The sequence below is a fragment of the Octopus sinensis genome, linkage group LG3 (genome assembly GCF_006345805.1).
Source record: "Octopus sinensis linkage group LG3, ASM634580v1, whole genome shotgun sequence".
Lineage (NCBI taxonomy): Eukaryota > Metazoa > Mollusca > Cephalopoda > Octopoda > Octopodidae > Octopus > Octopus sinensis.
This window is the reverse complement of record NC_042999.1, coordinates 77,133,419-77,152,011: the sequence shown is the minus strand read 5'-3', so window position 1 is coordinate 77,152,011 and position 18,593 is coordinate 77,133,419. Positions and strand designations below refer to the sequence as shown.

Here is an 18,593-nt window from a genome sequence, read left to right as displayed (position 1 = left end):
GTAACTAATAATTATTTTGTTACCTTGTACTAAGTTCAAGACCCACTATATGCCTGATGAAAGTGATGGGGAATCACTTAGTACTGAACTATAGTTTCCAATCTCCTTGATAAACTTTGCCATCGCATGAGGGTCTTTAATGATAATATAGAATAGTACATACAATGTTAAGCTTATCATTCACAAGTTGTGAAATATTTTCAGCTTCCTCTAGAGATAACCAAAAAGAGGATTATAAAAAGTTATGGATTATATTTAAATATTTTGTAATTGTAATAATACATTGCTTAGTAGACTTTTTACATTAACCCTTTAGCATTGAAATTACTCTGTCAAATGTAGTACTTATTGATTCACATTGTTTTGAATTAATCATGCATTATCTCATAACTTGGAGATTTCAATGATATAATTGTGTATTTTTAGAATGACATTGTAGGGTAGGTTTGATAGGCTGGATATGGCCAGTTTGAACATAAAAGAAGAAAAGTATTTGATCCTGATATGGCCAGTATAAATGCGAAAGAGTTGAGGAATTTAAGAGTGTTTATGAAAGCATTTTGTATAGAAGATGTCCTTTTTTAATTTAATTTTTTGATTTCAAGTGTTTAGATCTAAAATAATGACATAACACATTGGGATGCTGGAACACAGTTGAAGATATCTTTAACTGGTAAAACGCTAAAGAAACTAAAATAATTTCACTGTGCTTTGAAACATTTTGATCACAAATTCCTCTTCACACCACTTGTAAGAGTAAACTTTACTTTCCATTATTTCTGTTTTCTGTCTGGTATATTGGGCTTTTAAGAGTTAAGTTTCTTTGCATGTGGTATAAGTGTCAGCACCACTGATGAGATAGATAATGTTGATTTTTCTTTTTTTTTTTGTATCCTATCAACTTGATCAGCAATAAATATCTTCTTTTAGAGTCAATGAGGAACCTCATAGTCACTTAATCAGCTAGAAACAACAACCAAATCTCACTGAAACCATACATAACAGTGTTAAAAACTAAGACGATAATGTTGATATAGTCCTGCATGTAGTATACTTTTTGATTTTTCTTGTTTAATTTGTGGTGTTAATGTTTATTTACCAGTACTCTTTTTGCTTTTTCTCTACAGCCATGTTGATGAGATCCCTTAAGAGTAAAATAGGAAAATAATGATTGTTCGAGTGTATGATGGCAACATGTAGAAAGAGAGAAGTGACTGATGTTAGACACAGTGTGGGTTACTTGCCATCTCTGTTCACTGTTGAGAAAACTCAGCTGAGCTCAAAAGAGCGTGTCAACAGAGCAGACACTACAGAATTGATTAGTTACTCATCAGTAATCATGCCACCAGCTTTTGCTGATTATCGAGTTGGCCTGGCCAATGAAGATGAAGATGATAAACATGCTGACTGCCACCAAGACCCACTGGCTCCTCATCAGCAAAGCAACTCTATTCAGTCCCACTTAGTGGAGGTCAGTCATAATCAAGTACCCTCGACAACTGCCACATTGTTTACTGCTGCTCATCACACATCCTCACCATCTCCTGCTCATGCCATTATAGGCATTGACCATTTAGCTAGTCATGAAATGTCCAGTGGTTTGCTGAGGACAGACAGTTCTTGCAGTGATCTGGATGTTACCACTATTAATGACCGAGATTTCACGGATAACAAAAGTAAGTAAATTTTTCTTTATAATTCATTATTCATTACATTTTCTACATGTGGTTTGAAAGCTGTGCACTCAGAGTGGTATTCCACAGACTTAATAGTTAAGCATTCACATTGCCTAATTGTCCTCATGCTACCTCTGTGAAAGATAGATACCATGGTTGCTCTATCACTGTTTAATTGATATATTAGGAAGTTTATACCAGTTGTAAAAATAGTATTTCTTCATCTCTATAATGGGTTGAAATGAGATTGTATTTCATTTACATTTTTTTCAAAAATATTGGGTATGCTAGTGGAATGAAATGAAAGTAGCAATTGAAATCAAGTTGTAGGTATGACTCAGCAAGGGCTTATCTTTAGATTACTATCATTGCTACAGGAATTAATTACTATTGACAACAATGTTATTGATCCATTTTAGCATTCATAATACCAATAGTTTACTGATAGAAAAGGTGACTTTTCTTTCTGTGCATTGTTCTGTTTATATATGAATGATGAAATAAGAAAAGAAAATACATGGCTTTCTGTAAGATTTGAAGTAGATGGTGATGGTGGGTTGGTATCTTTGTCCTGTAAGTAAGCTGACAATAAGGTGAGGTATGGTGGCATGTTTGAAGAAATAGAAATATTTATATTGGCTGGATATGGACAATTTCAATACTGAAGTTTTGAATTTGGGTTATTTATTTTTCATTTTCTTTGGCCAGACAAATTGACCCTTTAAAAATTAATCATGTATTTTCTCATAACCTTGAGATTTTGATGATGTGATTGTTTATTTTTAGAATGACATTGTAGAGTAGGTGTGAGAGTCTGGATCTGACCAGTTTCAAAATAAAACTGTAAATCTATATCCTTTATTGATTAGATGTATTACTTATCCAAATTTTGAAGATAACTAGATTAATCCTATAGCATTGGGGTTATTCTATCAAATGCAATGCTTATTTATGTACATTGTTCTGAATTATCATGCATTAACTTGTAGACCTTGTAGATTTCAATGATATGATTGTTTACATTTTATAAGGACATTGTAGGAGAGGCCAGATCTGGCTGGTTTGAACATAAAACAGGTAGAATATTTTGGCTGGATATGACCAGTTTAAATGTTAAAGGGTTAACTAAGATAGCAAGTCATGGCTAAACTGAAGTACCTGGTTCTGGATTGTGAAACTTTTAAAATAGCCTGGTTAGAGTTTTGGGTTGGAAGCTTTTGGCTGATTGTACAAGTTTACAAACCATTCTTCTGATTCTGTTTTCTGCCATAGTGGACAAGATAATTACCATTGGGATTGGTGGTCATAATTGCTGATTGGTTTGATATTGATCAATAGGATAAAATTTATCTCCGTCTCATAATGGTTTAAGTCCAGCCTATGGCTTGAAAAGTAACTGAACAATAAGTTTTGATCATTTGTGAATTTAGAAGCAAGACATAGTTTTCAGTGGTTGATTAGATGAGTCGGGAGCACATACAAAGCTATTGAAATGGTATAGTTCTTTGGACAAGGTACTGAACTCTTCCTGATTATTCCCCTACACTGATAGAAGAATAGTGATAAAGGAATATTTCCTTCTGGTATGTGTATAGATTTTAAGTGTTGATTCAGTTATATGTGGCTGTGGTCTTCTTCTTCATCATCATCATCGTTTAACGTCCACTTTCCATGCTAGCATGGGTTGGACGGTTTTGACTGAGGGCTGGTGAACCAGATGGCTGCACCAGGCTCCAATCTTGATCTGGCAGAGTTTCTATAGCTGGATGCCCTTCCTAACGCCAACCACTCCAAGAGTGTAGTGGGTGCTTTTTACGTGCCCAGCATGTTGTGTCAGTCATCATCATTGTTGTTGTCATTATCATCTACATCCATTTTGTTCGATCGAGCCAACTAGAATTCAGCCTCTATGTGGTTGCTCAACTTGCTTGAACTAGCAACCAAATCTCCCTCAAATCACCATCTACTGTCTAAAAATGGAAGAACACAGATAACGGGGTTCTAAATTTACACAAAAAATGGGAATAGTCATGGCTGGAAAGCTTTTGATCATAGGCCTGTTTATTAAGGGTCAACATGGGGATAAATAACAATTTCACTCAGTCTTTAAATTGAATACTTTTGGATCAGCTTATTTCTTTCTAAACCATGCTAGCATGGAAGGTAGACATTAAATGATGATGATAATGATACTTCAGTTTCTCTACATTTATTTCCATTGTTTCATTATCAACCCTAACCCTAACCCTAACCCTAACCCTAACATATATATATCATCATCATCATCATCATCATCGTTTAACATCCGTTTTCCATGCTAGCATGGGTTGGATGATTTGACTGAGGGCTGGTGAACCAGATGGCTGCATCAGGCTCCAATCTTGATCTGACAGAGTTTCTACAGCTGGATGCCCTTCCTAACGCCAACCGCTCCGAGAGTGTAGTGGATGTATATATATATATATATATATATATATATATAATATATATATATATTATATATATACACAGTGGCAGACTGTGTCTAAAGATATTGGTTGCCCACCTACAACTACAATGCTATAATTTAATTTTTATAACAAATAAATAAATTTTTTTAAAAATCCATAAGCGGAAACAAAAAGGTGCAATTTATGCATATTTTTCAATAATTACAATGTACATGTATTGTACATATTACTGGCAGTATACAGTAATACCAATTGTAAATTCAGATTGAATTTTTAAATAAATACTTTGATGAATATATAGTATGCTGTTTATTTTGGATGTGTACTGTTATTTTGATAATGTTTAACCAAACTGAAAATAAAGACCAATAAGTCTATAAATCAATTTCATTATTTTTAATGATGACTTTTTACTGTCAAAGAAATAGCTATATTTTCTTATGAAAATCACGGCATTGTAGCCAATACCACGTATTCATACGTATACATCATTTGTTTGTTTGCTCTTTACGAAAGAGATTTCTTTCAAACAACCTGTTCATATATTGTTTTTAATTAAATGTACATATGCCAAGAATCCTATCACTACTGCTTCAATTGCTCCAGCCTATCTAAAAAATAAAGGATAAATTTACATGATTTTGATTTCTTCAATTTTTAGTATTTTACTTTCTTCTATTATTCTTTTTCCCTGCTCTTGCCATTACTTTTTTTTTTATAAAACCCTTATAACATTTTCAAAATAGCAGTATATATTACACATGTACCACTTTCTTAAAGTTTTAAATAATTAGTGGATATTTTAAAATAGCTTACTTGTACTGCACACTTTACACATTAACAGATAGATCAAATGTACAAAACTTGTATTACAATCCTCTATATTAAGAGCAATCATTTGAGTTCACTAAATGATTGTGTGAATGTATTAATAATTGCTTCTGAATCCAATTCATCTTACAATTCATTTTCAGTGGCTAGCAACTTGTATGCTTCCAAGTTCTCCTCAGACAGTGAACTTCTTATCTTTGTCTTTATGATCTTTAGCTTTGAAAATGTACTCTTACATTGGACTTAGGTAACTGATAGTGTGCAGATGATTTTATAAAGTTTATAAAGGTTATTATATGCCTTGTCATGAAGTCTGTTGGATACCAGAATTTTTAGTATACACAGTGGGTAAGTACTGCAAATTTTACAGTTGTTGCAACTGGAACCCATATTCTCACCATTGTTAAACAATAGTTTTAATAAATCAAAATTTGAAGCAAAAGAAGACAATTCCAATATTATTTGATCTTTGCTGATTTGTGGAAACAACTTAATAATACCTTCTAGTGCTTCAACTTCAAGGCCCTTCTCTGTGATAGTTTTAAACTTAGCTGGATTCAAGCAGGATAAATCTTCATACAACTGTTTGTGCTGTACAAATTTTGATTCTAGTGACTTGATAATGCAATCCATTATTAGGTTTAACACATTTACTCAAAAAATCAGCTAGAGAATCTGAGAAACTTTCTTTGTCATTAACCAGCTCATCTGCCATTCTTTTCTTCTTCCTCTGCCTTTTAACTGGCAACACTGTTTCCCAAGCGTCAATTTCCAATGTTTGATTTTCATCCATATTCATCTGTGAAATTCCAAAGCCTTGCTGTGAACAGTATCAAATGTTCTTGTCTGTTCCTTCAACTTTGTTGTAGCTGAATCTACTAAACCCCATGCAGTTAACATATCTAACCCACTTGTCTGTAGATAACTTGATAACAGGGCTATAGTTTCAAATATATACAAGTATGTCTGTAGGTGCGGGCATGGCTGTGTGGCTGAAGCTTGCTTCCCAGCTACATGGTTTTGGGTTCAGTCCCACTGCATGGCACTTTAGGCAAGTGTCTTCTGCTATAGTCCCAGGCCAACCAAAGCTTTGTGATTGAATTTGGTAGGTGGAAGTTACTGCCGTGTGTGTATATATGTGTGTAGGTGCTTGTGCCTCTCCGAGAGAGAGAGAGGGGTGATGATGATATGTAATTGCTGTCAATATGGTTTCAAACTTTAGAAGACTTCGAAGTAAAATATTCATGTTTTGTTTTGGCATCAAACTAGTCTGAATCTTGTATCATTGATAAGCATGTCAATAGATTTACAAAAGTACTGACATTGGCATCATCAAAACGTTCCAATATAGTTGTTGCTGTGTTGGATTTTCTTGTCCATCTGGTCTCACCAATTAGCTTCAGTTGTTTCATTTTTTCTTGTCCTAGATATTTTCCAACAACTTCTATCCATACAGCCATTCTCTTATATGATATTTTCACAAAAGTTGCTAAATTCTGGAGCAAATTGAAAAAAGAAACTTTAGGTACACAACATTTTGTTGTCTCAGTTATCACCAAATTCAAGACATGGGCACAGCATCATATATGAACATGTTGATCTGCCACAGCAGCAATTTTACTTTGTAAACCATTATGCTGCCCATGGTAGCTTGCAGTGCCATCTGTAGTATCAGATAAACATTTTTTGGGGTCAATTCTAAGATGCCATAACATTTCAGTCAATAGGTCAAAAAGTCCCTGTCCAGTACCATCATTACTTGGCATAACTGAAAGTAGTCACTTGCTGATAACACCTTTAAGCACATACCGAATAATAATGCTAAACTGATTGATGGATGAATTATCTTGTTGAATCAACTTGAATAGAATAATATATTGCTTGGGAAACTTCATGACCAATTCTTTCTTGTATCATATTCTTCATAATTTGGATTAATATATTGATAGTTGTTTTACTCAGGTATGTAACAAGTCCACCATGGCCATTACTTCAAGCCTTTCCTTGTGGTTCTAATCATTTGAGTCTTTGTTTGGACTTATTTTGCACTGCAGAAACGTGAACTGCCATAATGGTATCATATTTTGCCATCAACTTCACTGTAGCTAAAACATTGCCATGATTCAGAACCTCATTATCCAGAGTGTAGGCTGATTCGTTTCTGTGACCTCGAAAAGGAAGTGTTTGCTTGTTTAACATCTTTATGATGTCTATAATCCTCATGACAATACTTCTCTGCTTCAATACTTCTTTCCTTTTAATTAATGATGCTGCCAAAAGATTTTCTATGGTGCCATCATTAACCACACTGATATATTGCTGAGCATTTCTAACATGTGTTGTTGTTGATTTGTGTAAAGCCAAGCTCTGGCTAATATGACTGTAGTCACTAAAACCACATACAAAGGGTGAAGATTACAAGTGTTGGAAGACTCAAAGGCTATGCAGTATGAACATTATAAGTATATATTTTCTTTGTTATATGTTAGCCATTTTCTTAGGATTGAACCATTCGTAATTTTCCTCTCATACAGATGAGCATGAAATGGTAGATCATCAAGTGGCTGAAATAGATGTTCAACAAAAAAACTGTTTCAGAATTGCTTGTGATTGATATTGGAAGAATCCAGTAGTTGATCTTTCATTTTCTTGTGTAGATTCAGTTACAGGACGTGCTTCAGAAACCAAGTCATTTATGCTTGAAATAATATCTGATTCCCTGTCACTAGATGAAGCTATGTCCTCAGACGTTGCAACTACAGGTAGTACAGATACTGGAACAATGGAGCTAGAAATAGTACTGGAACTGGGTTGATTTGGAAAGGATGCACTTGTATTTCTCTCTACATTCAAAGTAACTCTTCCTTGTTCTTGCAATTCACATGTCACTGCATCATCACCATGAGTATTGTTTCTTGCTTCTTGGTTATTTGTTGCAGAACTGGACATTGGTGTGGATGGTGGTTGTGGTATTATAAAATCTGTAATACATCTGCACCACTTGGCTGTTTCCTGCCTGTCTGCTTCTTGTTGCTCTTTGCATTTCAGTGAACCACATGTATGCATTTTCTTTTCCATGCTGTTAGGGGTAATATTCCAGATATTAAAATTTAAAACTTAATTAAAAATACCTCTCATTGGAAAAAATGAACATATACAATTTTCTATACATAAATACAAATACATTATTAGGATTACTAGGATAAATATACTTGGATTATGTATTTTTAAAATAATATTTTAGTTACTGTTTAACCATGCTGGTTGAATGGTTGATATAACTTAAAACCAGATAAATAGTATTATTCACCTTCACAACTATATATTATCACTTTTTATGCAGGAGATAAAAAACAAAATTTGGAACATTATCTACTGAGATATTTTTACCTTCAAGAAATGGTTTGACAACCATTAAAATGAAATATTGTAACCTTTTTGTGTCTTTATTATTTCTGCTCTATATACTTTCAATGTCTGAATTTGTAGATAAACAATGAAAATCAATATATTTACGCATCATGCAGTTAAAGAGAAGAAATTGAGGTGGAGTTTCAGATCAGGATCCCCATATAAGTTTAATTTTCTCCGTTTTGATGGGGATTTTTCCAATTTCATTTTCCACTCAGGTCTTCATGGTGATGTGGTGGTGGTGGTGGTAGACTTTTTATGAAAAATGTTATTGAAAATTTATGATTTTTTTTTTCATCTCAGCCCCTTCCTCTTGGCTGATATTGGCCAGGGTTTATTTTTTTTGGCACTATGCACTTAATAACCACAAGAGAAGCCTTTTTGGTAAAAAAAAAAAATTGTAAATAAAGGCAAAAGAAGGAAAGAAAAAAATTTTAATTTAATGAAAAGCATTTGAAGATATATGCAATAATTCAAAAGCCAAAGAAGAAATGTTTTTAACTGTTGTGAGATGTAATTTTATAACTACAGCTAAGTTCAAAATTTACATTTTAGAACATTTCTTGTTTGTTCGTAAAGACCAGTTTTCGCAGTCTCAGAGAAATAATGAAGTATACAAGTGTCAATATACATATGGTCCTGCGTGTGTGTGGTGTGTGCCTTTAATTCCAGGGTCATTTGTTCAGTCATGCATTGAAAAAACAAATTTCAGTTTCTGTCTACCAAATCCACCCAAGGCTTTGTTCAGCTATAGTAGAAGACACTAGCTGAAGGTGCCTTGCAGTGGGACTGAAACCTGAACCAGGTGGTTGGAAAGCACACCAATATAAGCATGGCCATGCCTGTGCCTATATTGATGGCAATTTTTGGTATTCATTTGATAATAATTATAATATAATATAATTGTTTTGCATTTTAGGTTGTGTTCCTGATACTCTTGGTGCTGAAACTGTTGTAGAAACCAGCTCACTTGATGGCAACAAATTACTTAGTGCTGCCCTTGCGTCAAAACGTCTGACTCAAGTGGACAACTGTTCAAAGGGAACTATTGACTCCAGCTACTTGATGTTAGATGATGATAGCAAAGTTGGTAATAAAGTTATCCAGGCTGAAGATTTGGTGGAAATTCTAGAAACCCAGACCTTGCAAGCGTTTCTAGCACAAAGGGATTCTGGCATCTCATCTCACCCCATTGCTCCAGAGAGGTAGGTCATATGAAATGCACTTCCATAATGCTTTTTATCTTAATCATTTTATAGTGGCAAACACCATAGCACTAGTAGCAATCTAAGTATATGACATTGATTTAATTTTTGGATATAGCTATTTCAGTTATTCCACTATTGCCCCTGGGAAGACATATATGTCATAAGACCTATTTACTTATCCATGGGCCAACAATGGAGTCTATATATGTTAACTTGGCTTACTAGAAATAGTAGCCAAACTTTTGTAAGGTAACATTCTACTGTCTTAAAAATTGATACATTGGATAATGTAGTTCTAAATACACCAAAAGAATGAAAGGCAAAGTTAACCTTGGTGAAATTTGAACTCAGTATTACTATAACAATAATAATTTCTTTGACAAATGCACTTAAATTTTGAGGGATGAAACTGCCTTTTAAATTGGTCTTTGTATATGAAAGGCTAAGTAAGTCTCCATGAGATTTGAATTAAGAAAGAAAATAAATGCAAGTAAACAGTACAAGACATCTAGTTAAGCTCTTTAATATTTTTACCCATCCACTGTTCTGTATGGCAGGGGTTCCCAACTATCAAGCCACAGGCTAGTACTGGGCTGTGGATCATTTGGTACCAGGCTACACAGAAATAATAAATTGTAAAATTTTATGTCTATTTTATTGACTATTGCAATCTTCTGGGTGTTTTTGCATTTTATATGTATTATTTATACAATATATATGTATTTATTGTATTTTGTTATGCACATGATCCTCTGGTCAATGACAAAATTGTCTTGCATGAAACCAGTTCATGATGCAAAAATTGGTTTGGTGGATCTGCTATAAGGCATCCAATTGGGTACTAGAAGGCCATTTCTATCCCTCAACTTTTCTATAAGGTATCCAGTTAAGTACTCTAACATTTTTATCATTTTACTATCCCAATAGTAACATTTATCATATTTGTTACATAGGCACGAAGCCTCACATTTTGTGGGTGGGTCTGTTAAATAAATTGACTTCAGTACTTGACTAGTACTTATTGTTCCTCAAAGAATGAAAGGCAAACTTAACTCTGGTGGGATTTGAATTCTGAATGTAAAGGGATGAAACTAAATCCCACAGACATTTTGTCATATGTTTTATTACCTCTGCCATATCATCATACTAATAATGATAGTTGTAAGCATTGGCATGAGGCCATAAGTATTCTAGCCTAATACTTGAGTTGCGTTTATGTTACTGAGGCTCAGAAGGATGGATTGCAAATTTGACTATAACAGAATTTGGACTGAGAACAGTTTGTGAAGGTAGTGGCTGCTAATAAGAACTGAAGTATATCAACTCATCCAAATATAGAAAGCAAACATAAAATTGATGATGATGATGATGATTTAATATATCAACAAAGCCACAAATTTTGGAGGAAGTGTGCATTTGATTCATCAATCCTGAAAGGATGAAAAGCAAAGACAACCTGGATGCAAGTTAAATTCAGAATATAAAGAGATGTAACTAAGTATCACAAGGTATTCTTTTTTTGTCTGGTGCTCTGTCACTTCTATCACCCACTGTGTCTAACATCTGGCAATAATTTAGAATTTGTCATATTCTTATAAAGAGAATAGTCATAATAGAAATGCAGTAGATCATGACTGAAACACCTTTTAATAAAATCAGATTTGAACTTAAACAAAAGAAAGTAGATATCAAGTGTAAAATATGTAATTTGAAAACAAATTCAATTAGTATTATCATAAAAATTTCAAACATTATTTCTATTTTAGAAGTTTGGCTTGAATTCAGATTACTCAGTTTCAATCATCATCATCATCATCATCATATGTCCACCTTTCTATGCTTGCATTGGTCAGATGGAATTTGTTGAGGCAGATTTTCTGTGCCATCCTTGTCACCAACCCTCACTTGTTTGCAAACTAGTTAATATTTCCCATGACCAGATGTGTTTTTCTGCAGAAGCACAGAAGTGAATAACGTTGCTTGTGTAACAGTGATGCTCATTTACCACCATCATGTGAATTTAAGGACAAGGGTTCTCATAGACACACACGTCTGTATATATACACACACATATAAGATAGGCTTCTTTCAGTTTCCATCTACCAAATCCATTCACAAGGTTTTGATTGGCCTGGGGCTATAATAAAAGTTGTTTGCTCACAACGCAGCACAATGGGACTGAACTCAAGACTACATGGTTGAGAAGTAAGCTTCTTAATCACACAGCCACACCTGTGCCTAACATCTAACAACAATATATAAAGAAAAAAATTGTCTTATTTTTCATTCAAGTTTTGGTTTTGATTGTCAGTAAATTCTTAAGTTCCAATTTAAAGAATAATTTTGTTATTTTGTCATTGTCCTTACAGAAATATTGATCCTTGTGTTGGAGGTGGCCACCCTATGACCAAAGGAATGTCAATTGTATATGTTGGTGATGGTGGCATGCAACTAGTACCAGCCGATACCATGGAAGAAAATAACGTGCTATCAAAAGATATGATGAAACGCGAACGTGACAAAATCAAGAAACGTGAACAGAGAGCGAATCCGATGTACAGGTAAGGTAGACCACTCTGTTGGCAACGTTTTGTGGTTCAAACTTAATGTTCTCATTGTTATTTCCCTTCTCTTAAAACAATTTCTATTTAGAGGTACAATGTAGATGTAGGGAATTAGTATAACATTCGTGCTTTTATCAACGTTGATAGCAATAATCTCTCTATATATAAACGGCAAAATGTCTGTGTGTGTGTGTGTCCTTTATACAAATCCACAATTTTTCAGTTAGAGGCTCACACTTTCTATGATCATTCAAAACCGTCCAAGGGTGGTCGTGCACATCTTTACATTTCGCCAGTCACCCCGCAAAGCCATTAAAAAATCAATAGAAGTGACTTTTTTGTGAATTTTCTATCCAAAACCCAATCAAAATGCCCGAAAATTGATATGCCAGCTAGCTGTATGTGATTGGTCGGAGATTTGGACAGTACCCACGTATATGTGCGCACGCACGCAGCTGTATATGAATGCACTAACACTATGACCCGGCAACGCCAGGTCATAGTGATAGTAGCTTATAAGAATTTTCTTATTTACTAACAATGTCATGTTACTGAAGACTTCATCTTTTAGAATTGCTTCTGTCTCATTCTGCAATATTTATTTTGTTAATTTCAGTAACTCACAATCTGTTAATTCCATCAACTATAGTTAGGTCTCAGTTGAAAACAACCTTTTCCTTCATAATATGAAGCATGGAAAAGTGGATGTTAAAACGATGATGATAATGAATTTTTCTTCAGCTGTTTATAAATAGCAATTTATCTGCATGTTCTCTCTTTCCTTGTTCTTCCCTCTTGCTGGGTAACCATGTATCTCCTCTACAGCAGCACTCCTGTTTTTGCCCTCATTCTTGATCACTGTCTCTCCCTCCTTCTCTTGCTAGGTAACCATGTATCTCCTTTACAGCAGCATACCTATTCCTGTCCTTTTTCTTGTTAACTCTTTCTCCCACCATCTCTCTCAGGTAACCATGTATCTCCTCTGCAGCAGCACACCTGTTTCTGTCCTCATTCTTGATCACTCTCTCTTCTTTTCTTGCTCTCCCCTCCTGCTAGGTAATCATATATCTCCTTTACAGCAGCACACCTGTTTCTCTCCCCTTTCTTGTTAACCCTCTCTTTCTCTAGTTGGATAACCATGTACCTCCTCTACAGCAAGACATGTTTCTGTCTTTCTGTCACACTCTAACCTTCCATCATCTGGCACAAGATCACATCCTCCTATGCCTCCTCCCCTCTCAAAAATTCCTTGTCTTGCAAAGTTACTTGGTGACCCTGCCAGTGCAGGTGCTACTTAAAAAAGCATCCAATCCACACTGTAAGTGGTTGGCATTTGGAAGGGCATCCATCTGGAAAAACCATGTCAAAACTGACCTCACCTGTGCTGGTGCCACGTACAAAGCACTCAATCCACTCTGCAGAGTGGTTGGTGTTAGGAAGGGCATCCAGCTTAAAAAAACATGTCAAAACAGACATAAAAGTATGGTGCAGGCTTCTGCCTGGCCAGCTCCTGTCAAGCCATCCAACCCATGCCAACATGGAAGGAGGACATTAAACAATGATAATAATGATTTATCCTAATGTTGTTTAGCTCTCACTCAGCTCCGATTCTTCAAAACTACAATTGAAGGCATTCCAGTTGTGACCGTACCTGTCTTTTTTTCAAGCATAGTATAACTAGGACTACATTACTGTCTGTCTTCTTCTTTTAGATGATGGGCTGTAATTTGAAGGTGATTTGTTTGTTATTTCTGGCAGGTCAAGACACCATATAGAGGCTTACTTTCCCTATATTAATCTCATCTATGAAGCATTACTTACTTTCTAACATCTGACAGTGCAAGTATGTTCTACTGTAACTGGTTTATGAATTCTTATTTTATCACAGCTTTACCTGATTATTTTCACCCCTTTCTTCAACTCGTGAGTAGTCATGTAGCTCCTTTACAAAAAGAGCCTGCTCTATCCCCTTTGCTTATACTTTAAAATCTCATCCATCCCCTAGCTTAAAGCTAACCTCCACTTCCATGAGGTTCATAGCCATGTGAGCTGAATGGTGACTTCACTAGTGCTGGTAGCACAAATGAGAGCACTCTGTACATGCTATAAAGTGGTTGCATTGGAAAGGGCATTCAGCCATAGAAACCATGCCAAAGCAGACACTAGAACTTGATGTAGTCCTTAAACCACTTGAAACTATCCAACTCACACCAGCATGGAACATGTATATTAGATGATGATGGTGATGATTTCATTTTTTGGACCTATTTGTTTGTTTATCAATAAGGAAGTTCTGTTGCAAGAAATAGTGTTGTTATTCTGTGGTGCCATGGTTAATGTCGTGACAGTGCTTATCCTTGTTGAAGTTATTTTGGTTCATCAACCCTGAATGCTAAAAATCTGTAGTTTTGAATGTCTTGGACTACATTCTTCGATTCTTTTATTTGTTCCAGTCATCTGACTGTGGCCATGCTGGAGCACCACCTTTAGTCAAACGAATTGACCCCAGAACTTATTCTTTGTAAGCCTATTTCTGTCAGTCCCTTTTGCCAGACTGCTAAGTTACAGGGATGTAAACACACCAGCATTGGTTGTCAAGCGATGGTGGGGGAACAAACACGGACACACACAAATATATATATATATATATATATATATATATATATATATATATTTTATGACAGGCTTCTTTCAGTTTCTATCTACCAAATCTACTCACAAGGCTTTGGTTGGCCCGAGACTATGGTAGAAGACACTTGCCCAAGGTGCCATGCAGTGGGACTGAACCGAGAACCATGTGGTTGGTAAGCAAGCTACTTACCACAGAGCCACGCATAATGTTATGGTGTCATTTGAGAGAAATTGGACTGCTATTATTAGCAGGGTGGGTGACAGAATAGAAGTTTCCTCATTGAGTCAGCTTCATTAAGGTTGCTGTTCTTGTACTTGTTGAAGGTGTTAGGATCTTGAGGATTCTTTGTAGTTGTTACTGCTGAGTAGTCCTTGTAAGATTTGTCACGATAGATTTACGATATGTGACCCTCTGATTTTACTATATTTTGATATATTACTGTCTTAAGGCCTGAATTTTGTTATAAAGCTGGAGTTAGCCTTGAGTCATCACTGGTTTACAGCCAACTAATATAAAGCATTAGCTAGAAGGCTAAAACCTAGTTTTGTAACAGTTATACCCTGTAGTGTAACTGCTAATGTGATTCATTGCGTGGCAAGCAGTAGATATGTGGTTTGAGTCCCTTCAGTGACTCTCTTATTCCTTTCAGTTTCAAATGGGTACTTATGATGTTTAATATTATTTCTCAAGTTCATTTAAAATGAATTAAATTACGTTTTGTGTTTATTTTATTTATTTATTCAATTAATTTATTTTTAGAGCAAAAGAAAAGGAGAAGGCCAAGGCAAGGATGCGCATGATGAGAGCTGATCCCAACTACAGAGAACGTGAAAGACGTCGGGATAGGATCCGAAGAAAAATCTCTCGTCAACAGAATAATGAACTGCGCCAAAAAGAAAAAGACCGAGATAAAGAATATAAACGACTTCATCGGAATTTGCCGTTAAACAGTGTGATGAATGAGGTTGAAATTGGTACCAATGAAGATAGTATGGCTGGAAGCAGTATAGGAACAAGAATTGGTTCTGGTGGTGCAAAGACCGTATTAGAATTACATCCTGAACATTTTGCTCTACGACACTCAATGTTATCTGATACGGGCTTAGGCTCGACAGATAGTAATAGCATAGATGATGGGGACAGAGTAGGTGGCCATCTTTCTGAAATTGGGGGTTTAGTCCCACAGCTTAACTGTGTAACACTTGAAGGGGCTCGTGCTGAAGCTGTGCTTGCTTGTCCTGTCACTTTACAATACACATTAAATACAGATCAACGCCTCTTGACGTGAAGATAATGCTGCAGATGTGAATGACACCTTCAGTTTTCCACCTATTGCTAGGCCCTTCATTTTATTTATTTTTATCCCCACATTAGATGTTTATATGGGGTAACAACTACGGTGCAACTCGTCTTGATTGATGGTAGTGGCGATAAATTGACTGTACACTGACATAAACACACTTGTGCCTGGGACACATGTGTCTTTTTCCTTCTCCCATGGCTTTATGAAGCTGAACAATGGCTAATATTACTATATGGATTAATCACACCAGTGTTGATCTAACCTGGATGAATGTTATGTATTTATGTAGATGTGTGTGTGTATGTATAAAAAGAGAGAGCGCGAGATCAGTGTGTCTTACTGTGTGTGTGTATATATATATATAGCCATACATATACACACATGCAAGTATGTATGTGTGTGAATTTTCATTTATATATGAAGTTTGGAGCAGTACAACTATTTGTTCAGTTAAATTGTGCATTATAAGAATCAGTGCTTGAATTGTTAACAAAAAGAAAAAAGAAAAAAAGAAAAAGTAAAGAATTATGTCCTGCTGTCTTACTTTCTGCTTGCTGGCTCTTCATCTCCTGTTGAGGCTCATATACTTTATATCAAACACAGCTTTTATTATATTTGTTTTGCTGTTTAACTTAACACAAAGTTAATCATTAGTTTTGCTTTGTGTTTGTGGCTGTGTTTTTTTTTTATTTTGTTCGTGTCTGCTTTGATCTTGCAAACAAAAATCAAAATGGTAAAAAAATATATAACAAAACAAAACAGGATTTTACTGCACAAATTTCAGATTAGAACACAAACCAAGAATTAATCTTATTTGTTTGCATCAATTTCATCTGTACATCATTTGGTTTGTTTTTTATTCATCAATTCTAAAATAGGCAGTTTATCAAATCATATGGCTTTTTAAAACAAATTTTTGTTCAAGACCTCTCAGTTAGTTGTCCAAATGATGATCTAACATGGCCTTTTTTCTATTTTTTTTAAAAATATATTTTTAGTCTGACAAATTGTGCAAAGTTTCTCTGAGGCGTTATTCATTTTACCAAGATCAGTAGAGAATAAACAGATTGTTGTTGGTTACTGTTGTTGTTGTGTTTAAAAAGCAGTCAAATTAATTTAGTGTCTATTTTGCTAATATCTCCTAGATGATCATCTACACAAGGCTCCCAAAGCTATTCCTTATCTCTACTTAGATTTTGTGGATAAGTAACTAATATTACTATACTGGTGAACATATCATCGTTTAATGTCCCCTTTCCATGCTAGCATGGGTTAGACGATTTGACTGAGGGCTGGCGAACCAGATGGCTGCACCAGGCTTCAATCTTGATCTGGCAGAGTTTCTACAGCTGGATGCCCTTCCTAACACCAACTACTCTGAGTGTAGTGGGTGCTTTTATGTGCCACCGGCACAGAGCCAGTCAGGCGGTACTGGCAACGAGCTCACTTGAATCTTTTACACATGCCACTGGCACAGGTGCCAGTAAGGCGATGCTGGTAACGATCATGCTCGAATGGTGCCTTTTACATGCCACTGGCACAGAGGCCAGATAGCCACTCTGGCAACAATCATGCTCGAATGGTGCTCTTAACACCCTACTAGCACGGGGCTTGAGTGTCAGTAAGGCGACGCTGGTAACGATCACACTCAAATGGTGCTTTTTATGTGCCACTGGCATGGAAGCCGGTTAGCCGCTCTGTCAACGATCACACTCGTATGGTGCTCTTTGCACCCTGCTAGCACGGATGCCAGTTATCGAATTTGATTTTGATATAATAGTACTATAATTCTCTGAAAAGCTGGTATCTGTGACATTTAGTTGAAATTATTTCTAGATAACTCGCTTCACCATCATCTTTTAACGTCTGTTCTCTATGCTGGCAAGCAGGACAGCTGCACCAAGTTCTAGTTATATTTGGTTTGGTTTCTATGGCTGGACGCTCTTCCTAATGCCAACCACCTTACAGTGTGTTTTGGGTGCTTTTAATGTGGCACTGGCATGTGACAAACTCCTGATCTCATCTACCTTGCCTCTCCCTTTTTTTTCCTAACAAAATCACGTAAGTTAGTAACGTCAATATAATGATATGAAATGTGAGTAACACTGAAGCTGAACTCTTCAGGGATGGCGTTATTTGGTTTCAGAAATTAAGTATATTAGATATGTTATAATTCAAGCGATCTGTAGTCATATATTTAATGCTGTTATACTGCAAAATATACATTTAGATTTTAGCCAACACTATGTGTAGAAATAGATGTAAACATTCTTTATGCACATGTAGAAGACGCGGGACCAACTGGACTAATATCAAGTGTTTTGTGATTTTATTAATGACTAAACAAAGATATTGTATAAACAAGCAAGGTGTCTTTTACAGAATTAGCTAAAAACCTTTTGGCATTCTGCAGCACACTATAGCATTGAAACAAAATGCTAATACACCAGTAATTTATTTCTTGACCTGCCAAGAATGTGTTTTATGGACAAATTGGTCTATCTAATTCATTTAAAAA

At 35.5% G+C, this 18,593-nt stretch overlaps 1 protein-coding gene across 2 annotated transcripts in view; it reads left to right on the top strand.

The window, feature by feature from the left end:
• LOC115209250 overlaps positions 1-17,156 on the top strand; it is a 39,977-nt gene extending 22,821 nt beyond the window's left edge. For both annotated transcript variants that reach the window (XM_029777538.2, XM_036501092.1), the window contains exons 3-6: positions 1,128-1,676; positions 9,288-9,573; positions 11,946-12,137; positions 15,532-17,156. In XM_029777538.2, coding sequence (XP_029633398.1) covers positions 1,184-1,676; positions 9,288-9,573; positions 11,946-12,137; positions 15,532-16,060 — 1,500 coding nt within the window. In that variant the 5' untranslated portion in view covers positions 1,128-1,183 and the 3' untranslated portion in view covers positions 16,061-17,156. The remainder of the gene's footprint in view (positions 1-1,127; positions 1,677-9,287; positions 9,574-11,945; positions 12,138-15,531) is intronic.
• The last annotated feature ends 1,437 nt before the right edge of the window (positions 17,157-18,593 follow it).